The 22,019-nt window shown below is 48.6% G+C and overlaps 3 protein-coding genes across 3 annotated transcripts in view; 2 read left to right on the forward strand and 1 right to left on the reverse strand.

Annotated features, from left to right (window-relative positions):
- Nucleotides 1-4,687: 4,687 nt before the first annotated feature.
- LOC136966413 (zinc finger protein ZIC 5-like) lies at nt 4,688-6,619 on the reverse strand. The gene is made up of 2 exons (XM_067260917.1): nt 6,011-6,619; nt 4,688-5,219 (listed from the first exon to the last, which is right to left on the reverse strand). Exons 1-2 carry the CDS (start codon nt 6,552-6,554, stop codon nt 4,729-4,731), a joined length of 1,035 nt encoding a protein of 344 aa, XP_067117018.1. The 5' UTR covers nt 6,555-6,619; the 3' UTR covers nt 4,688-4,728.
- A 1,415-nt stretch (nt 6,620-8,034) lies between these two features.
- LOC136966412 (zinc finger protein ZIC 2-like) lies at nt 8,035-9,742 on the forward strand. The gene is made up of 3 exons (XM_067260916.1): nt 8,035-8,917; nt 9,094-9,257; nt 9,373-9,742. The coding sequence occupies exons 1-3, from the start codon at nt 8,035-8,037 to the stop codon at nt 9,550-9,552; spliced, it is 1,227 nt and encodes a 408-aa protein (XP_067117017.1). The 3' UTR covers nt 9,553-9,742.
- A 1,078-nt stretch (nt 9,743-10,820) lies between these two features.
- Nucleotides 10,821-22,019, forward strand: part of pcca (propionyl-CoA carboxylase subunit alpha) — a gene marked incomplete in the record, with an annotated part of 14,634 nt that continues 3,435 nt past the window's right edge. The window contains 19 exon segments of the mRNA XM_067260045.1: nt 10,821-10,899; nt 11,573-11,650; nt 12,443-12,490; nt 13,140-13,208; nt 13,685-13,798; nt 13,992-14,045; nt 16,075-16,206; nt 16,935-16,971; nt 17,272-17,350; nt 18,013-18,115; nt 18,567-18,661; nt 19,031-19,181; nt 19,273-19,416; nt 19,560-19,634; nt 20,020-20,088; nt 20,217-20,292; nt 20,618-20,831; nt 21,250-21,352; nt 21,767-21,865. Coding sequence (XP_067116146.1) covers nt 10,846-10,899; nt 11,573-11,650; nt 12,443-12,490; nt 13,140-13,208; nt 13,685-13,798; nt 13,992-14,045; nt 16,075-16,206; nt 16,935-16,971; nt 17,272-17,350; nt 18,013-18,115; nt 18,567-18,661; nt 19,031-19,181; nt 19,273-19,416; nt 19,560-19,634; nt 20,020-20,088; nt 20,217-20,292; nt 20,618-20,831; nt 21,250-21,352; nt 21,767-21,865 — 1,794 coding nt within the window.

A 22,019-nucleotide genomic window follows, 5' to 3' on the forward strand; every position in this document is an offset into this window, starting at 1 on the left:
GAATCCTGTTGCTCCAGGGTATCTCTCTGTTCCCTTATTCTCCTCCTCCCCCTCCCCTCTCCTCCTTCTCTCCTCCTCATTGCTGTTTTATTTCTGGGCGCTTTTGTCTTCCTGGTCATTATTGGTGCTCAGCTTTAGTCTCTGCCATTTCCCTCTCCTCGCTCCCTAATCAATTACAATACCCTTCCCCCATGACCAAGTTGTGTGTATGTGTGTGTGTGTGTGTGTGTGTGTGTGTGTGTGTGTGTGTGCTTGTGTGTGTGTGTAAACGCTCAACACGTCTATAATGTCATTAAAACATCCACCACAAACTCAAACTCACGGAATTTGTTGGTGTCGTAAACTGAACTCCAGTAAAGTTGTGTCATCAACTGGCCCTTATCGTGTGTTTCCACTCTGTGAATGTGTTGTGAGTTTGGTGGTTATGGTTGGTTGTGTATGTGTGAGAGTAAGCCTTTAACACCTCAGAATACTTGCGTGTTTTGCAAGGCCTGCTCTGCCTCCTCTGCTAGCTCACTTTGTGGTGCTATAAATATCTACAAGGTTCTGCCACCGAAATGTTGGGTTTTGCAACCTAAATTCAAGGCTACGCAACAAAATGCAGTGTTTAGCAAGGTTCTGCAACAGAAGGTATCCTATTGGTTTATTAGTCATTGCTGACTGACTCACAGACTTCCATACATCCCTGGTTCTCCAGTCTGGTCCAGCATAACCTCTACACACCCCTAACCCTTGTATTACCCTGCTACTACCTACCTACACACACACACACAGACAAGAGGAACAGTTGTGCCCTCTGTTTTAGGGGGGGGTTTCCGTCAGATTTCAGCAGGGTTTCTCTTTCTCCTCTACAGGGGAGCCTCGCGGGGGGGCTCTGTGTGTGTATGTGTGTGTGTGCATGTGTGTATAATAACTCTGTAGGGGTCCTTCATGCCAGTGTGCCCGTGGCGGATCATTTAGTCTAGTTATTCATCTCCTCCTGCAGTCAATACAAACACCCCATAATAGCCCTTCTCCTCCACACCCTAACACTTACTCCTCCTTTCACTCCTTCCCTCGTTCTTTATCCCTCTGTCATCCCTGATGAATGAGTGTGACTAACAGAGGATTGGATGGGAAGTGTATGGTGTTCAAGGGTCAGAATGGACAGACACACACGCATGACTGTGCTATAGAATGTGTGTGTGTGTGTGTGTGTTTGTGTGTGTGTTCATGAGCAGATAAAAGCCAAATACAATGCATCAAAGCTAACAGAGGGATTAAAATTGTAGTCCTGAGGGTAATTAATTCCAGGTAATCTCGTATTCCAGATTAAGACTTCATCGTGGGCCAGCGGAACAGAATAGGCCTGGAGGGCTTGCTCGTTAACAGAGTTGGATGAACAGAGTTAGACAGTGTCTCTTTCTAACTTTGTCGATGAAGACTGGCGTCGGAGAGAGAACGTGAAAGAGAGGAAGAGGGGCAGAGGGAAAGAGAAAGGGAGAGACATGCAGAGGGAGAGAGAGTAAAGGTGAGAGTGAGTCCTGTTTTGTTGTTTATAGGGGGAACATGGAAACAATTAGAGGAAGGTATTTCTCCACAGCCTTCATTACCAGTGTGATGGTGACTCTCTCCTACATGCACACACACACACACACACACACACATACCGAAGACTCCTAAAACCTTCATTACTTCTCTCTTCTTCTATTGCCCCCCTCCACACCCCACACCCAATGCAGAGTCATGGTTGACTAGTCTCTAAAGGCTACACTCATCTGTTTACCCCTGTGTAAGGGTCTTTCAATCCTCTTCTCCTTTGTCCATCTCTACCTTCCATCGTTTGGCCAACGAGGCTTATTGGCTAATAATGAGCATTAGTCAGCCTCGAGCACATCCTCTTATTAACACATACATACACTCACACACATACTAGACCCTCAACAATGTATAATCTTTAATCCTCCATCAAATTCTGACCATTCATCATCACTGGAACCTTAAGTAAAGAATCACTCCACACATATAGCATTAACCCACCACACATTGTATTCCCCTGCTGTGCACACTCACACACACAAAGAAGGTCCATAAGTTTAAACATTAACATAGTACTCACTAGTATCAAAGAACAGATAGTTCATATTAGTTCATGCCCTTTAATCAAAACGTGGTGAATAGTTTGTCAAACTTTATTGATAAAGGGTGGGGTTCACTTTACATTGGATGAAGTCTGACTGTCCTGATGTTTCATTGTCCAGGTTCTTGCATGCTAGCCTGCTTTAACAGTCTTGATGAAGATGGAGGTTGTCTGTGTTTAGGAAGGCGACGAACCAGGCACCGTTCTTAATCGTGTTTTCTCCAGCTCTCTCACCTCTCGTGTCTTTTGGTGAAATGGCGTCACCGTGTCTGAGAAAGTTAGCCCACTCATTCTCAGACACCGTGGCTAAAGGCGCCCGGCATGAAAGATATCTCAGCGGCCGGTTCACTATAGGGGTGAACAAATCGCTGACAAAGGAACCGTCTTTTCAATTCAGCGGCGTCGTTAAGACAACGGCCCGGTATCTCCACGATATGTTCCACTTCAAAAGCGGTCTTCATCCAGTGGCGTCTGCCAGGCCAATGAGAATGTGTGTCTAACTATACCCTTCGTTACAGATGATTGTGTTGACTCACTGCATTTTCAACAGACGTGTTCAACACTGACCAGAGAATCGAATTGTCCACTTTCAAAGTAAACGAGACAAAAGACTGAAGAGACGGCAGGCCAAAAAAGGTTGTTCGTGTCAGGGACCCCATTGACTCCACCTCGGTCATTCAGACAGAATCCAAACGGGTCCAAACTGATAAATAGGGGTAAACAAATATATTAACATTGAAAGCAGCCACCAGAAACGTGTGTATATTAAAATTTATTCAGTCAATATGAAAGGATGGGAAAATAGATTTTAACACTCAATAAATGATGATAAAATACAATAAACAGGACTCATGTAAGCTAGCTCATCACTTCAGAACAAAATACAGCCATGAGCCAACATCTCAGTAAGTACAATCAAAGGTAAACAAGGTTCTTGGGTCATATGCTGACCATCCAATACACGTTTTAAAATTCGAACTACTTGAGGTGCACTTGATTTAACTTAGCTTTCAAAGCAGAGGTTATCCTACTTACAACCTCTTTGTCCTATAGGGACAATTCAATCAGTTCTATGGTGCCTGTTAAGTTAAAACAAGCATACCTCCAGTGTTTCTAATCCATATCTGACCAAGGTGTGGTCACATCTCATTCTGGCAACACAGTTCATCATGGTCTAACTCTCTCAGGCCAACTACCTGCTGTCTGCAGCGGTCACACACACTCGCCATAAAGGGACAATTCACTGGTTTGTCACAATAACAAATACATGTAATCTGGTACCAGAAGTGCCACAGGGGTCAGCATCGCTGCTCAGAGAAATGTGTGTGTTTGTGTGTACACCATTTGGGCATGTGATACCATGTGTCCACTACAGCTTTATACTGTTACAGCAGGGCGGGCGGGTGGAGGGGGGGAGCTGTGAGATGTCTATATTTAACGGTCAATGGGAAGTGTTCCCCTGTACATGTCGAATGCATGGCATAAGATGTCACACACTATCGGTCTAGATGCATCCCTTCACCATTCCCTCCCTCCAGCTGACAGTGAACTCTGGGGAGCACAATGATGAGGCTGTCATCGTTGCAAGTGGGTTAAACATGTGCAACATTAGAGGGACATATGTAAAGATAACACAAACATATACAATACAAACACTCCCCGTCTGTCTCTCTCTCTCACATACACACACACACACACACAGCTATGCATAGTTGTCATGACCTCAGTGTCCTTGAGTAACCCCGTCCCTCCAGAGTGAAATGTTTCTCACACACACAAAAAAAATTATCCATATCCATTAACCAGGGCTTCCTTTCTGATATTTCCAATTATTTAACAAAATCCAAATATGAAACATTTTGATATTTGACTGATCCCAGTTAGTTATAATGAAGCACAGGACCACATCTTATCCCAAAGAGAACAGTGTTGGGTGCCACCACATTTACACTAAATAAAGAAATAACAATTTAAGAACTACCTCAATGGTTCCATAGAACACCCTTCACAGGTCCAAAAGTTTCCATATTGAAACCTCTGTATGAACTAAGAACCATATATAGTTCCAAACAGCACCTTACAGAGCTGAATAGGGGTTCTACTGTATGGGAACTTTTTTCCAGAGGGTTTGGAACAAGCTTGGGTGGAGATGGGTGGTTCCATCCAGGGCACCACAACGTCTTCTGAAGAACTCAACTGTCCTCCATCCCTATCTTAGTTCTCTTATGGCAACACGTTATAATGGCTTACGAAATGACCCCCAGGTGAGCATTGTGGTCCCTGGGGAAAACAAGTCCCGTCCACCTGCAGTGATGATGGTCCCTAGACTTGCTCACCCCCCCCCCTCCACTCAAACAGACAAGTCTTAGGGACACTGTAACAGAGCTGGTTCGGTGACGAGCAGGCCCAGACTTGAACGTCTGTGCTGGGCTCCAGTGCTAATGCCAAGGCCTTCAGCTTGGCGCGCAAACATAATTTATGGCCAGCAGGATACCCCCCGCCCCCCTTCTCTACCCCCATCCAAGACCACCCCCCCCCCACACAACCCCCCTCCCAATGCGAGGTCCACCCATGTACACGGCGCCCCCCAGAGTACTGGAGGCCTGGTGTTACGTGTTGTACTCGTCGTCATCGCTGGGTTCTGACTTTATGTCGTCAGGGTGGATCTGGAGGTAGTTCTGGGTGGCGGTCCTGGTACACACGTACCACTCCTTCATGTCTGTCACCTGAGGTAGAGGGGGGTTCACTGATTGGTTCCTCTGTGTCCTAGGGGGAGGGTTTGCACGGTTCCTGACCAACCCCGACAGGGACAGGTCAAGGGGTCCGGAGTTGGGGGAGGGGCAGAAGAGGACCTTGCGCTCGATGGAGGAGGGGGAGGAGTCGAAGTGGATCTTGAGATCTAGTGGTTCCGAGGTAGGCGAGGCCTTGACGTGGACCTTCATGTGTTTGCGAAGGGAGCTGGGGTGAGTGTAAGACTTCCCACAGCCCAGGGCTTTGCAGTCGTAGGGCTTGGAGCTGGTGTGGACCTGCGAGTGCTTCTTCCTGTCGCTGCTGTTGGCGAACCGGCGCTCGCAGAACTCACACTGGAACGGCTTCTCCCCTGGATGGGAAGAACGACAGGGAGGAGGAAGGAGAGAGAGGAACGATTTGGATGGAATGAGAAGAGGATCAATAAGTGGAGCGGAGGGATGGAGAAGTGCAGAGGGGAGGGGTGGAGGACCAGAGCGACAGAGAGGAGTGCAAGACAGGAACAATCAATTCAATTATAGACTAAATACAACACCTTGATGTTAGCGTTCTGCTTTTGGATTCATCAGTAGCAGCAACCTTCATAGACTGGAGTTTGGCCCGTGGGCCACACTTGATCTAGATCTACTTCCTAATTACCAAACCCAAATCTATATTTACAAACACCAACGGGTTCACTTATAACATATCCTTGTAGTTCCTGAACCCTGACCTGCCCTTGGAACATGTTACACACTCAACACTGCTGTAAGGAAGGACACCAGCCTAAGCTTCTTCAAGCATAGCAACATGATGTCCACCTTAACATCTATAGCCATGAAAGGTTAAGTTTCTATCAGTTAGTTTGACATTTTCCTACACACAAACGGACATGACACTAGACAGACACTGCTTCGCCTTAAGGCAAAATTATAAACAGACCTTAAGACAAGACAGTTGATAGGCTATAGTTACCCGCCATCACAAAATGAAATGAAGCACAATGCACGCCATTCAGACTAGCCTAAATCAAGATATCATCGAAGCCATTACATATGGAGTTTTGCTAGCTAGCTTAGCTAGTCAGGTTACACACTATTTTTTTCAATTGTGATGGGGTCGCTATGGGGACCATTTCCCGTGCCCCCTCTTCAAAAAACATACCAGTGTGCGTGCGTGTGTGAATCTTAAGGTTTTCCGAACGGGCGAACATTTTCCCGCAGTCAGGGAATGAGCATGAGAAGGGTTTCTCCCCGGTATGCACTCGGATGTGGTTAATCAGTTTATATTTCGCCTTGAAAGCCTTCCCTTCGCGCAGACATTCTTCCCACATACAGACATGGCTCAGAGACTCGAGCCCCGCGACGTGATCCATGGTGACGTGGTCGACCAGCTCGTGCATGGAACTGAAAGTTAGATCGCAGATCTTTTGTTTGGAGGTTTTGCTAAGCTCGGTCCATTTGCAAATCAACTCGGTCTTTATTGCCCCGTTCGGATAGGAGCCAGTCGGGGCGGCGCGAGGAGGCGACGCGATGCTCGAGGCAACCGAGTTGTTGTTGCGGAGCGGAGGGAGGCCATTGTGCCGCGCGCCCGCCCGCTGCATGGTAGAGACGGGCAGCTGGCTAGCTCCGTCGGCGGATTGAAGCCGCTCTGGTTTCGTTAAAACCGCGTATAACTCTCTCCCCCACCCGGTTTTGAGAAGGCGCATGTGGCAGTCCAGGGGTACCCCGCGGCTCGGTTACACCCGGGCGGTCCGTCCCTCCATGCTCGCTCGATAGTACAAGGAACCGTATTCACACCAGAGGAGGTATCAGCTATAGAGTCCCAATAGTCTGAAATGGTGCCCTCTGCTGGTGTTCTACTTCCGCTTATCTGAACTAAATAAATGGGATAGACTGAAGCAACATGGCGTCCTTCTTTAAAATGCCTATTTTGCCTATGTGGTGTCTTTTAGATTAGTGTTTACAAAGGAGAGGACGAGAGGGAAGGACGGAGTTTAAGAGTGCACCTAGTGGTAGGTATGCAAAACTCTCACAGCTAGTGCCAGTTAAACTAGGCCTCCCACTGTGTGGCTGTGTAGTATAAGGCTAGATGAAGCCTGCGTGGAAATGTTTTTGCTTAATAGGCTACACATTTATTTCATGATTTTCTTTTCTTTCATGTTAATAAATTCGTTCAGAACCATCTGTTTATTGATAATTAATTAGGACTCGTTGATATCGTTGAGCATATGGAGGAAATGTCGGACCACGGTTTTGGTCCATCAGATCTAATATAACTTGAGTCCTTTCAGCTTGGCGACTCCCGGGAGACACACTCCCCTTTCCTGTCCGACTGGAAATCTATTTTTTCATCCTGATTTCAGCCCTTCCTTTGAACTTGGGCCCCCCCCGCGGTTCTGTCAGCGGGGCAGGGAGACACATGGACCGGGTATGGAGGTGGTGCATGTCTCTACCCTCCATGCTTATCATCCTACCCGCTACTATAGGGTGGGATTCGCTAACCACGGATTCGCTTTTAAAGATTCCCTTTCTCCTTTACCTTTAGGCCCAACAAAAATACAACAACAAAAATACTGATCCCACAACTATGTGTTACTAGGTGTTATTTCTGATGTTTACATAACTGGGGGTTGTATTAGAGGCAGCTGTGTAAGTTTGCTGTCCAGTAGGATATAACAACCTAATAAAATCTATAGATTTTCTTTGAAAAGACAGTTTCCCGTCAAGGCCCCCTGCCCCCCCAAAACACAGTCTGGGCGGGGCGCCCACTGGAGACTAACCTTTAATTGGTGGGAGGGACGGGGGTCCACCAGGCGACGTGTCCAATCAGCGCTCAGCTCGGGGACCCCCCGGGCTCCCTAAAAGAGGAGGTAAGATGTGACTCGTGAGTACCTTGGAGAGTAGCGCCGTAGACTTCAGGGAGCACGAACAGGCTGGTCTTTTTCGCATTCCACATTGACAACAAGATATTTTTTATATGTTTGTTTATAACCGAAGCTATTGATACAGCTATAGCTGTTGGATTCTCTGGTCCAGCTGTGAAAATATCTGCTCTACATTGCAACTATCATTTTAAAGGAACTTTAAAATCCTTATAGATATTTTTTGGTAACATTTGAGGACATTCAGTGTTCAAATATTGTCTTGTGCGCATCGGCAATACCGCGAGCCCAGGGCCTCGCTGTGATGCTGTTGGAGTCTAGCTATCAGGCCGCGAGCACAGGGGTCAGCGCGTTCTCCAGACACCAACCCGCTTCTGAGATGCACGAGCGGGAATCTGGCTTCATGGACGCAGTTCACATGGGCGCTTTTAAGCTAAATGATCATTCACCAGGTCAGGGTAACGCGTTCGCAGGCCAGGGGAGTGGGTACGCGGCCTCCTATGCCAGTTCTACTCGGGACTTTATCCTGCGTAACCGGGGGTTCGGAGGAGACTCGCCCTCGGGTAACGACCAGCACGCACTACTCAGAACCATGGCTGGGTCCCTGCATCACCCTCACACGGAGGGCCAAGGGCACGGGCACATACTCTTCCCTGGGATTCATGAACAGCACCATGGCTCTGCCAACGTGCTGGGCGGGCGGCTGGGGATGCCTGGCGAGGTGTTCGGGCGAGCGGACCAATATCATCATGTATCCGGGCCAAGAGCGGACCCTTACGGCCAGTACGGTGCCATAGGTCTGAACATGGGAATGGCTACGCATCACCACCCCGGCGCCTTCTTCCGTTACATGCGACAGCAGTGCATCAAACAGGAGTTGATTTGCAAGTGGGTTGACCCTGATCAACCAGGCGGCTCCAGCCGATGCTGTGGCAAGACCTACGGCACCATGCACGATCTGGTGGCACACGTGTCCGTGGAACACGTCGGTGGGCCCGAGCAGAGTAGCCATGTCTGTTTCTGGGAGGACTGCCCGCGAGAGACCAAACCATTCAAGGCCAAATACAAGCTGGTGAATCACATTCGCGTGCACACCGGGGAGAAACCGTTCCCGTGCCCATTCCCTGGTTGTAGCAAGGTGTTTGCGCGCTCAGAAAACCTTAAAATCCACAAGCGGACGCACACAGGTAAACCATTAGACCGTTAATATTTGTCATCCTTACAATTTATGTTAAAAGGTGATTATTATTAATGTTGGCCATGGTTATTTATTTAAACTTTGCCCGTAGTAATGTGTTTTAATCCCCTTTTGTAATATGTTCTAAACCCTTGTATTCATTTTCTCTCCTTCCTTTCTTTCCAGGAGAGAAGCCGTTCGTCTGTGATTACTTCGGCTGCGACAGACGCTTTGCCAACAGCAGTGACCGCAAGAAACACATGCACGTTCACACGTCTGACAAGCCCTATCTGTGCAAGATGTGTGAGAAGTCCTACACGCATCCAAGCTCTCTGCGCAAACACATGAAGGTATGGTTATCCTTGTACATATATATTTTACTTCAACGTTTTCGCATTTAAGATAAATCTTTTCCATCAAATTATGGACTTATTTAGCTCATGATGTTTAATGTTTTTTTTGCAGGTCCACGACTCACTCTCAACCACCGAGTCCTCTCCAGCTGCCAGCTCAGGGTACGAGTCCACTAGTCCATCTGGTCTGGTGTCTCCCGCCTCAGAGTCGCAGAGCAACATGTCCCCGGACAGCATCGTGCTCGGTCACAGCGGACACAGCCACAGCAACTTCAGTGAGTGGTACGTCTGAACGCCACGCAAAATTCTTGGACATCGGATCCAAATCTCGGGGAATACTCAGGGGACTGATGCACCTGAAACAGAGACAACATGTGGGGGCTATTGGACTGTAAAATGGACCATGCCTCCTCAAATTATTGTGAACTGATGCAAGCCGTTAAAAAAGAAACGACGAATATGAATTGAAATGGAAAGTTATAATCAGTCAAAAGTTGGTTAGGTTCTGAAGCCATTTTCTAAGTGGCTGGTAACCTTATTAATTCCAAAAAAGTGCCAAAGCTAAACATTCTTTATGTTCGTCTATTTACATTTTAAGAAATATCTATTGATAAAGATATTTGAGGAGTAAGTGTTTTATATCCTCCGTAAAAGGCAACTCGTTTATAGGCTGCTCTAAAGGAAACTATTTATAGATATATTGTTGACCTTTTTATTTTGTTTAATTACTTGTTCATATAATGTTTGTTTTGTACTGTATAAAAAATAAATGAATGTAAAACAAATCTGCGTTTTCCATTTATGATGCCCCATGTGTGTAACAACTTTATAGAGGCTAAATGATTTTTGGTAGGACTACATCTGACAATGACCATAACATTTCAAATGCATTTTAATTGTTCCTTTCATTATATTCAGTTATTTTACAGATTCAACATTAGGCTATATTTACTTTGAGAAAGAGACAAATGAATTCAGATTTGTGGTCATCACAGGTCAGTGAGTGTGCTAGCTACAATATAGCATAAGGTACTGGCAGGATCATGCAAAATACAGCGTAATAAGCCTACATTTAAAAAACTGGCATCTGAAAATACAATCTACTAATGTCAATCTACTAATTTATGAAAGCAAGTGTGAAATGTTAAGTATTTTTTACCATCAATGTCACAATGGGATTCATGGTTGTGCTCTGATAACTTATTTATATGATATAATCGTGTCTAACTGATATCTTAGTTAAACTCTCAAAGAACACAAACTCAAATAGGAGAGAAATGTAGGGTTGGAATTGAAGCTCCCAGAATGTACCATCAAATCAGAGTAGGCTAGCCTGTGTTGATGGATGTGAAGCCATGATGTCCTTAGACTAACCCATTGTATGACAAACATTAAAACTTTTACCTGACTTGAAAGGACTCGCAACTATGTAACATTGTAGCCTGAAATATAAAGTATATGGAAAAATACGTGCAACCTCGCGTTTTTACGGCACGGAGCTTGGTCAGCACTGATTGGGAGAAAGGAAGACTCCCCTACCCGACGTCATCACGTCGATGTCGCGTCCCACCACTGACTCCCAGACATGGCTGCCTACATGGTCACTCCAACCCTACAAAGAGTTTTGTGTGCTGCAAAGGTGAGCCAACATGATAGATTGAATTTGTGACGATAGTTCTCATGCAATATGGGATTTTTGACTAGACACTCACTGCCAAGATATTTACATCATAAATGGCTTCACTCCAGTACGAGACCCTCGATGTCTGTCCGCTAACGTTCTCGAGCTTTCCGGGACTATATCAAACTACTCACACATGCAATCGTTATTTGACAGCTTGGGTGATGGTTCAAGTTCTAACCAACTCTATCTGTTTTATATTATCTGTCACTTCCAAACAATATAGCCTAACGGTAGAATTCACTTCGCTGAACTTTTGACGACGTCCATTCCTACCCTGTCAATGTCAAATCTTATAGATAACATGCTGAAATACGTATATTAACTGTTATGAATGCTTAAACAGTGCGATGCTCATTTGAGTTATAGCTCGACTGTGTGTAAAATCACAGTTGTAAAACTGACCACGGTCATTGCAACGGCATGGCACAAAAGTGTTAGGTTGGTTGTTAGCATTCCAGCAATATGCAGGTGTACCCGACATGTTGATGGTTGTGTGGATTCATAGTGGTTGTATGAAAACATTTACACGTATTTCCTACCATGGCAAACAAACCAATTCTGTTTTAGCTACATATGCTATGCTACTTATTGACATTATCGGATACTGCTGTCCCAACTGCTTCTCCAGCTGTCATCAATCCAGTACAGATGCTGCGTGCTTGTCGGTCGGGCGCACTACTCCACGGTCTACAATGCCAACGAGAAGGTATTTGTTTTCACCGATCTTTAGAATGTAGCTCTAGAGTTCTTATAACTGTAGGTACACAGTCAGCTGAACTATTGTTTCGAAAGTAAATTTCTAACGTTCTTATTTGTGCTGACCTTATGAAAACCCCGATGGTAGCTTATCGTATACCACCACAGAAGACTCGTCATGTTCGTGTACTTATTAGTGCTTTGAGAAAAAAAAGCTACATTTCCAGCCTTCCAACCTTAATTTCCAAAGACTTTGATCTACACACACACACACACACACACACACACACACACACACACACACACACACACACACACACACACATGCACACAAACACATGCATATACACATCCAAGCCTACCCCCTGGCAGTGAGGCAGGGGGCCTCAAGTCAAAGGAAGTTGGAGAGTGGAAAGAGTTGGAAAAAAGAAAGAAAGAGGATTAATACAATGTTCAGAGGGGAGGATGGGAGAAGGAGAGGAGGGATCCTCTGTGTTTTATAAGGTGTGGAGACCTGAGGAGTGACTCAGACAGATGTTAACACTTAAAGTTATTTTCCACGTGTGTGTTTACAAGGCTGTGTGTTTGTGTGCGTGTTTCCTGGTATTTACAAGGCCATGTTTGTACCTGGGTCGACAGGGTACAGGGTTACTGTACATTAACACTGGTTTAAGAGAGCAGAATGGCAACAGTCCTGACAAGGACTAAGGCAGAGATAATGTGAGGTGCAAGTCATTTGTTGTGACAACTCGACCAAAGAGACTAATCTGTGTGTTTGTGGTTCTTTCTTTCACCCTCTCAGACCTTTGATAAGATCCTCATCGCCAACAGAGGGGAGATCGCCTGCAGGGTGAGACTTGAAACAGAGCTGGTGGACACCCATACAGTACATTTAGTCATTTAGCAGACACTCGTATCCAGAGCGACTCACAGTAAGTACCACACACTACTGTCTCCACGTGGCCCTGGGCCTCATACAGTACTACACACTACTGTCTCCACGTGGCCCTGGGCCTCATACAGTACCACACACTACTGTCACCATGTGGCCCTGGGCCTCATACAGTACCACACACTACTGTCTCCACGTGGCCCTGGGCCTCATACAGTACCACACACTACTGTCTCCACGTGGCCCTGGGCCTCATACAGTACCACACACTACTGTCTCCACGTGGCCCTGGGCCTCATACAGTACCACACACTACTGTCACCATGTGGCCCTGGGCCTCATACAGTACCACACACTACTGTCTCCACGTGGCCCTGGGCCTCATACAGTACCACACACTACTGTCACCATGTGGCCCTGGGCCTCATACAGTACCACACACTACTGTCACCACGTGGCCCTGGGCCTCATACAGTACCACACACTACTGTCACCCATGGGCCATACCACATGCAAATGGATTTACACGCACATAAGCCCACAGGGGTTAGCCATGAGTCAGTAATGTTGTTGTTGTGTAACTGCGTTTCTGTGAACACACTGCTAGGTGATTAAAACGTGTAAGAAGATGGGCATCAGGACGGTGGCCGTGCACAGTGTTGTGGACGCCAGTGCGGTGAGTGTGCCCCCCCCCCCCCCGCCCCCCCGCCGGTGTGAAGGACTGTACGACTCTATGATTGAGGCCCCCTGGAGTAAAGTGACCAGTGAACGATATATGCTGTTGACCCTAGATTATGTGTGTGCAGGATTTGATTCTCCGCTTAGCATCTCTTTGGGAAGACATGCAAAGGACCAACTGGCCGATCAAGCCCCCTCCCCCATCATACACACACACACACACACTCTGCCACCATGTTGATCCAGATGTTTATGTTAATCCCTGTGGAATGTTCCCTTGTGGCCTGTCACTCACTTCTCCTCAGGGGGGGTGGTATGTTATGCAGGCGTGTGTGTTTCTCTCGCTGTTGTTTGTTGCTACCTACAAAGTATAAACAGGACCAGACAGTACATCGCCATGCTGCTCCTTTCACCCCATGTGCATTCAGTTAAACCTTGATCTGACCTCTGACCCCTCCGTCCCCGCCGTCTCAGGTCCACGTCAAGATGGCGGACGAGGCGGTGTGTGTAGGCCCCGCCCCCACCAATAAGAGCTACCTCAACATGGACGCCATCATGGACGCCGTCAGGACCACAGGGGCTCAAGCTGTGAGTCTGGGGGGGGGGGGGGGCTGAGGAAGGGGAGATGCAGGAAGGGTGAACGGGGAGATGGCGGGAACGATGAAAGATGGAGGGAGAGGAAGGAAGGATGCGGTTGATGGAAAGAGATGCCCACCACCGTGCGTGTCCTGGGTTGTAGTGCCAGGGAACAGGGATGAAAGTTCTCCCTCTGTGTCTTTAGGTTCACCCAGGGTATGGCTTTCTGTCAGAAAATAAGGAGTTTGCCAAGAGACTGGTGAGTAACCCCCCCCCCCACACACACACACACACACACACACATTTCTCCCTCCCTATGCTCCTCCTTCTCTCAGTTCTCCTATTAGTGCCCCCCCGGAGGTAACTTCATTAGTGGTGTGAACCTGATTAGCTGCTCCACAAACAAGCAGATGCCACCAAAAGGCTCGTTTGATAAGGAAACACGATAAGGAATCAGCCCTGGTTTAGACTAGGACTAGATAGTCTCTTAACCAGGTCTACTCTAGGGTTATACTAGGTAGCCCCCTTACCTAGAGAATAGTTTTTTTTTAACCAGCAGTGTGGATTTGCAGACTGACCCACAATGGCCCCACTGCCTCTAGAAGTTTGAAAGCACATAAGTGAATGGACTTATGTGCTTCGTGATCAACTATGAATCACTTTTCAGTCTCTCATATCCTTCACATACAAGATCACTCTCTCCCCCCTTACTCTCTATCACACACACACACAGGCACACACACACAGGCACACACACACAGGCACACACACGCATACATATGCACTCTCTCAAATGTATTCCTTAGGGGCTGTGTATGAGTGGGCTGGCGTTTGCCTTCTGTGTCTCTGTGGAAATGAAGATGCCTTTACATTAGCAGCTGAATGGGCCCTCCCCCACTCTAACAGTGGTGAATAGTTAGTACAGGTTTACGCATTGCAAAACACTCTGGGGGTACAGCTTGGGGCTGGGAGGACAGGAGGGGGGGGGCAGTAAGGACCCTCTTAGCATGAGAAAGAACCCCAGGGTGAATAGAGCTCTGTGTGTGTGTGTGTGTGTGTGTGTGTGTGTGTGTGTGTGTGTGTGCGTGTGCGTGTGTGTGGTAAGAGGTAGGTGTGAGCAGGTGTCTGTGTGGGGGGGGGGGGGGAGGTAGGACAGATTGTCATGTTTCTCAGTAGGTTGGCCTGTACTCCAAAATAAAAAATGTTGGGGGCGATTTTTGGACATGGGATTCACACAGCCCTGCACACACAGACAGACACACACAGACAGACACAAATGCATCCACTTAACACTGGGATGTTTCCTTTTGTGGTTGTTTGTATGGGGTGCATTGGTATCTGTGGAACAATTCCCATAAAGTGTGTGTATTTGTGTGTAAAGGCATTTAAAAGTGCGTACTTGATTGGCAACTGAAAAGGAAGAGATGGGTAATTGTATTTAAATTGTGACATTTCACAACTTGTAAAAAGGTGTGGGTGGCTCTTTGTGTCTACTTAGTGGCTGAAGATGTAAACCACACACATCATGTGCCCAAGTTTTAACCATGAGGAACATCCGCCTTATATTAGAGTTCTGAAATCATGGAGAACATTACAACCAGGCTCATCTGCTCTCTGTGCTGTTTGACCCTTTTAGGCCCTCTATCCAGAGGTACTGGAGCTGGAGTCTATTGGTCCTCAGAGTTCTAGAACGCAGAGCTTAAATCTAGAGTCATATGGCGTTCTACCACAGAGCTAGATTCTAGAGAAATACAGAGTACCAGAAAATAAAGCTATAATATAGAGTTTATAGAGCCCCCCCCCCCCCTCCCCTCAGTGTTGTCATCTATAAGAATCTGCCTCCATTCACTTGAATGACTCTCAATAGATGAGCACAGGGCTTGGATCTGCATGCTAACGACAGCCCTTTTACATGTGATTGGGCCCGAGGCACAGAGGCAAGCAGGAAGTCATATCCAGCAAGCTGTTAGGAGGACAAAGCCTTGCCGCCCCGTGCTTCCCCAGCCTGTGGTCTGGTATATGGCCATGTGTCCAGGGGCTCGGCAGAGGGGAGGGGAAATGTACTTCTAACCACCCCCAGATCAGACCTCTTCACTGGGCTGGTGGGATAGGGCTGGGGGTCACCTATGGCCCACCTCCGCATGTCTGTTCCCTGACACAACATATGATACTGATAATACTGTTACATGTAATGGTGAGTGTGTGTGTTTGTGTTAACAAGTAATATAGCTGTGCAGCTAATGTCAGTGTGTGGTTCAGAGCTGTGTGTGTGTGTGTGTGTGCACCAGGCTGCAGAGAACGTGACATTCATTGGGCCAGACACGCATGCCATCCAGGCCATGGGTGACAAGATAGAGAGCAAGCTGATCGCCAAGGCTGCCAAGGTCAACACTATCCCAGGGTTTGACGGAGTTGTCAAGGTAACCCACACGCACGCAAGAACACACACTCAATGTGTTTATCTCTAGTCCCAACCTTTCCTTTCTTCCATCTTCCTGTTCATAACCCTCTCTTTCAGGACTCCCTCTCTTATCCTTTATTTACTCCCTCCCTCCCTCCCCCTTTCCTCTCCTTCTCCCATCTTCTCCTTGTTTCTGCCGTTCCCTCCCCAACTTTCTTCCTTTCTCCCCTTCATCATTCCCCCCCTCTCCTCCCGCCCTCCCCCGGGCCCCAATTCTCACCTCAGTGGGACCGCCCAGGGGGTTAAACCAGCCGTCCTCTGTGGGGGGAGGGGGGGTCTGACCGACACACAGCAGGGGGGCGAATAGACAGGCAGGCTAGCACCTCCGGGTCTAGATAAGCACGCTCGACAGCACAGAAAGCAACACACAGACACGACTAGGGTGTTTGTGTCACACACACGTCAGAAAAGGCTCATTTAGGGCCTAGGTGACAGAATCCCCCTCCCCCTTCCCCACACCTCCAACGACCAAAGGACATGGAAATGAAATCCCCCAAATTCCTCTCCACTCAAAATATTCTCATTTGGGGAAAGCACTCCCCCTGCTGGCTACAGCTGGTAGTCCTCAGTACTACACCATTGAGAGCCTCTACAGAGACTGTTCTGGAGGTTGCTGTTGCTGTTCTACCATGTCTCCTTGATATGATAGTTGGTAACCAGGGCTATGTTTACTATGTTGTGTTGTAGACTGTGGAGGAGGCTGTGAAGATAGCAGGGGAGATAGGTAAGTGTGTGATGGTGTATGTGTTGTGTATGTGAGGGGTTGGTGTAGATGGGGTTGTGTGTGGCTAGAAGGGGGCCTATATGTGTGAAAGGGGAGCTGTGTGTGTGTTGGGTGGCTCTGTGTATGTGTTAAGGGGAGGGGGATGCTCTGTGTGTGTGTGTGGGGGGGGGGGGGTAAGGGGGTCTCTGTGTATGTGTGTGTAAAAGGCAGGGGCGGGGCTCTGTGTGTGTGTAAAGGAGGGGGGGCCTCAGTGTGTGTGTGTGTGTGTGCTTACTTCTAGATGCGCGTGTGTTTCTCCAGGCTACCCAGTGATGATCAAGGCGTCAGCAGGAGGCGGAGGGAAGGGCATGAGGATCTCCTGGAACGACGAGGAGACCAGGTCTCTCTCTCTCTCCACCTCTCACACTCGCCCCACCAGCCATGCACGCCTCACCGACCACCCCTCGCAGCTGACCCCCAGAGAGAGAACCCCCCCTCTCCCCCGTAGCCATTCACTTTGACCGACGTCTTTGTCCCTTTCGACTAGCTCTCTCTATCTCTCCGTCGCTATCTCTCCCTATCTCCGCCTCTCTCGCCCTCAGTGTAGTATTGTAGTCAGCGTTAATGTGGATCTGTATCAGTGTCTCATCGGCTTGTCTCGGAAGGGCTTCAGCGAAGTCTGGCAAGATAACACACACACAGCTAATCACAAGCTAATGGGATTTCCCTCCACTATTACAGCGAGACTATAGAGACAGAGGGAGATCAGAGGGAGAGAGATAGTGAGAGAGATGAAGAGGAGGAGGGGTACTCTGCAGACTTGGGGCATGGCTGTGGGAGTAGGAGAGCTCTCTTCATGTCTAGCTAGAATACTGTATCCTGTGTTCTTCCTGGTATAATCACGGTATTATCATGCCACAACTGGAATGAACACTTTCTTCAAATGTATTTTGTCCTTCTTTCTTTCTCCCTCACCTACTGTTCCCTTTCTCACACACACACCCCTTCTCCTCCCTTACCTATACCCCCCCCCCCCCCCCCCCCCCCCCCCCCCCTCCGCAGGGAAGGGTTCCGTTTCTCCTCCCAGGAAGCGGCGTCCAGCTTCGGAGACGATCGTCTTCTCATTGAGAAGTACATAGACAACCCCCGACACATCGAGATCCAGGTACGCTCTCCTCCCGCCTCTTCTCCTCCTTAGGCAGAGGGATTCTGGACTGTTCCCCCCCCCGCCCCGCCCCCCCCCTCTCATTCTCGTTCTCGCTCTCTCTATCGCTCTCTCGCTCGCTCTCTCTATCCCTCGCTCTCTCTATCGCTCGCTCTCTCTATCGCTCTCTCGCTCGCTCTCTCTCTCTATCGCTCGCTCTCTCTATCGCTCTATCGCTCGCTCTCTCTATCGCTCGCTCGCTCTCTCTATCCCTCGCTCTCTCTATCGCTCGCTCTCTCTATCGCTCGCTCTCTATCGCTCGCTCTCTCTCGCTCTCTCCTCTCACCCCCTTCTCTATTTCTTTCTTTTTCCATCTCTTTCTCTTCTTCTTGGTCCCTGCTGTGTGTGAGATTGGGATATTCTGTGTGTTTCAGATGGTGGTGATGATGATTATAAATGTGTGTGTGTCCAGGTGCTGGCTGATAAGCATGGTAACGCCCTGTGGTTGAACGAGAGGGAGTGTTCCATCCAGAGAAGGAACCAGAAGGTGGTGGAGGAGGCCCCCAGGTCAGCATCTCCACCCTGACCTCCACCCTCCTACCTTCAGCAAATACACCACGTCTGTTTAGGAGGGATTTTTCTAGCCTGTGTGTGTGTGTGGTCTTGTTTAAATACCCTTGTGGTGGCCAAATGTCCTCACAAGTATAGTGAAACATGACAAACTTGACCTTGTAAGGCCTTTTTGCTGGGCCCCATAACTTCCAATGCTATAAAAAAAAGTGTGGGGGGGGACTTTATGGGTTGTTAGGGTTAGAAATACATGAAGGGTCAAAGTTAGGGTTAGTGGTCAGAGATTAGCGATAACACAATTTTGAATGGAAGTGAATGGCTGGGCCCCACTAGGATAGAAAAACAAACGTGTGTGTGTGTGTGCAGTATGTTCCTGGATGCGGAGACACGCAGGGCGATGGGGGAGCAGGCTGTGTCCCTGGCCAAGGCTGTCCAGTACTCCTCAGCAGGAACCGTAGAGTTCCTCGTAGACTCCACGAAGAACTTCTACTTCCTGGAAATGAACACACGCCTCCAGGTAGCTGGGTGGGTTGGCGGTGACGTGTGTGTGTGTGTGAGGATCTGGGGGGCTCTGATCTGATTGGCTGACGAACGCCGCCCTCCCCCAGGTGGAGCATCCAATCACAGAGTGCATCACAGGATTGGACCTGGTCCAGCAGATGATCCGTGTTGCTAAGGGTTACCCGCTACTCCACAAGCAGGAGGACATCCCCATCAACGGCTGGGCCATCGAGAGCAGGGTCTATGCTGAGGTACACACACACACACACAATACCTTGTATGAAATAGACAGCACTTTTATGCACCTGACCTTATATGTGCCTCTCTCTTTCTTTCTGTCTCTGTCTCTCTTTGTCCCCCCTCTCCCTCCTTCCCTCTCTCCCTCCTTCCCCAGGACCCCTACAAGTCATTCGGTCTTCCCTCCATCGGACGCCTTTCACGGTATCAGGAGCCCCTGAACCTCAGCAATGTAATTCTTTACACACACACGGGATCATACACAAACACTGAAACACACACATGGGAATCACTCCCAAACACTGAAACACACACGCAGGATCACACACTCAGAGCTGGAGAATGTGTTCAATGTATAGCTTCTTCACGCACACACACAGCATGTACAGGCTGGTGGAGATGTGTGTGTGTGTGTGTCTTTGAAGCCAACCAAGGACAACAAACAGCATTAGGACCCCATGTTGGCTTCCTGTCAGCTTTACGGCCTCACATTACAGTTTGTTGTTGTTGTTCCAAATCCGCCATAGTCAAGCTTCCTGTTCCTTACTCGACATGATAGCATTGTGTTTTTTATTCTTGTTTTCTTGATTGGCCCTTCTCTACCTCTCATCTCATAGGTAAGAGTGGACAGCGGCATCCAAGAAGGAAGTGATATCAGCATCTACTATGACCCCATGATCTCCAAGGTCAGCCAATAGCATCCTCTCTGTGTATCAAACACACTCTGGTTGGCTAGTCCAGATGGGTTCTTGTGTCAGTGCCAGGGTATTAAAGTGTTTGAGTTTTTGGGATTGTCCCTCTGTGCTCTTTGTAGCTGGTGACATACGGTGCCACAAGAGGGGAAGCCCTGAGCAGAATGCAGGACGCTCTAGACAACTATGTCATCAGAGGTGAGGCGTTCTCCTACACACACACACACACACACACAGGTTTGTTTTTCTATCCTAGTGGGGCCCCACCATTGTCTTCCATTTAGAATTGGGTTATCGCTAACCCCTAGCCCCTAACCTTAACCCTTAATGTAATTCTAAACATAAAACCCTGAAACCCCCTGAAAAAAGTTATGGGGCCCAGCAAAATGACGCCACAAGGTCATGTTTTTCACATTTCACTATACTTGTGTGGACATTTGGTCCCCACAAGTGTGGGTAAACAAGACCTCAAACACACACACACTTCGGTGTTGTCTTCGTTTAAACCCTCCGTCGCCCCCAGGTGTGACCCACAACATCCCTCTGCTCAGAGAGATCATCACACACCCCCGCTTCATCTCCGGGGACATCAGCACCAACTTCCTGCCCGAGGTCTACCCCGACGGGTTCAAAGGTCACCAGCTGACACCGGAGGGGCGCAGGGAGCTCCTGGCTGCCGCGTCCTCTCTCTACGTCGCGCGCCAGATACGCGCCCAGAAGTTCCTGGGTAACCTCAGGTAGGAGGAGAGGAGGGGAGAGGTGGAGGAGGATTAGAGAAAGGAGAGAGGAGAGGTAGAGGAGGAGAAGGGGAAAAAAGGGAGGTGAGGTGGAGGAGGAGAAGAAGGGGGAAGGAGGGAGGTGAGGTGGAGGAGGAGAAGAAGGGGGAAGGAGGGAGGTGAGGTGGAGGAGGAGAAGGGGGAAGGAGGTAGGTGAGGTGGAGGAGGAGAAGGGGGAAGGAGGGAGGTGAGGTAGAGGAGGAGAAGGGGAAAAAAGGGAGGTGAGGTGGAGGAGGAGAAGGGGGAAGGGGGGAGTAGTGGGAGGTGGAGAAGGGGAAGGAGGGAACGAGAGGACAGGATGAAAGAGGAAAGCGGAAAGGCATCCCTTCAAATGTTTCTTTTTGACAGAAGTGTGTGTGTGTGTGTGTGTGTGTTGCAGGGTGTCCACCACCCCCCAGGAGCGTCGCCAGTGGGAGCTGTGTGTGGAGGTGGGGGGAGAGACACATACTGTGGCTGTGTCGCGGTCAGGGACCAATTACACTGTGAGTACACGCACACACCCACCCCAATGTAACCATATAGGCATCTAACTCGGTGAGGGGTCTGGATGCAGCAGGAAGGGGGGGGGGGTCTTACTTAGTTGGTGGATGTTTAGACACCTGCATCAGCAGCCCCCCCCCCGACCACACACACACACACACACACACACACACACACACACACACACACACACAGTAGCAGTGCACAACCCCCTGCCTCTACACCCTCCTACCCCATTAAGCCTCCTCCATCTTTGAAGTTGTTTTCTCAACTGGTTTAGGGGTGAAAGATACACCCTCCTCACCCCCCTCTCCTCCCTCTGTACTCTGTAACTGATCACGGATGATGTCATTTAGAGTGGAGAGAGGGAGGAGGGAGGGAGGAGGCGTAGTGACCACCCTGTGTCTCTCTTCCAGGTGGAGGTGGGGGGGGAGAAGGTGGAGGTGGGGGGGGAGTGGAACCTGGCCTCCCCTCTGCTGCCCGTCACTATCAACGGTACCACCCGTGTCCTGCAGGTAACACACACACACACATATACACAGTCACTTACTGCCATACTGAGCCACCTCACCATTTAGCATGTAAGTCCTAAACGTCCCCCCGGGTGTTATTTAGCTTCTATTTATTTATTTTTTGCCACCAAAATGCATCAAACACTTTTATATGATA

This window comes from Osmerus mordax, chromosome 22, assembly GCF_038355195.1.
Source record: "Osmerus mordax isolate fOsmMor3 chromosome 22, fOsmMor3.pri, whole genome shotgun sequence".
Lineage (NCBI taxonomy): Eukaryota > Metazoa > Chordata > Actinopteri > Osmeriformes > Osmeridae > Osmerus > Osmerus mordax.

What these genes read in the sequence shown, in the direction of transcription:
- LOC136966413 (XM_067260917.1), bottom strand. Translation starts at nt 6,554, where the DNA reads ATGCGCCTTCTCAAAACCGGGTGGGGGAGAGAGTTATACGCGGTTTTA. An exon ending in TCACACACGCACGCACACTG is followed by an intron (nt 5,220 to 6,010) that starts GTATGTTTTTTG and finishes CTTCCCATCCAG; the next exon opens with GGGAGAAGCCGTTCCAGTGT.
- LOC136966412 (XM_067260916.1), top strand. Translation starts at nt 8,035, where the DNA reads ATGCTGTTGGAGTCTAGCTATCAGGCCGCGAGCACAGGGGTCAGCGCG. An exon ending in CCACAAGCGGACGCACACAG is followed by an intron (nt 8,918 to 9,093) that starts GTAAACCATTAG and finishes CTTTCTTTCCAG; the next exon opens with GAGAGAAGCCGTTCGTCTGT. An exon ending in CTCTGCGCAAACACATGAAG is followed by an intron (nt 9,258 to 9,372) that starts GTATGGTTATCC and finishes TTTTTTTTGCAG; the next exon opens with GTCCACGACTCACTCTCAAC.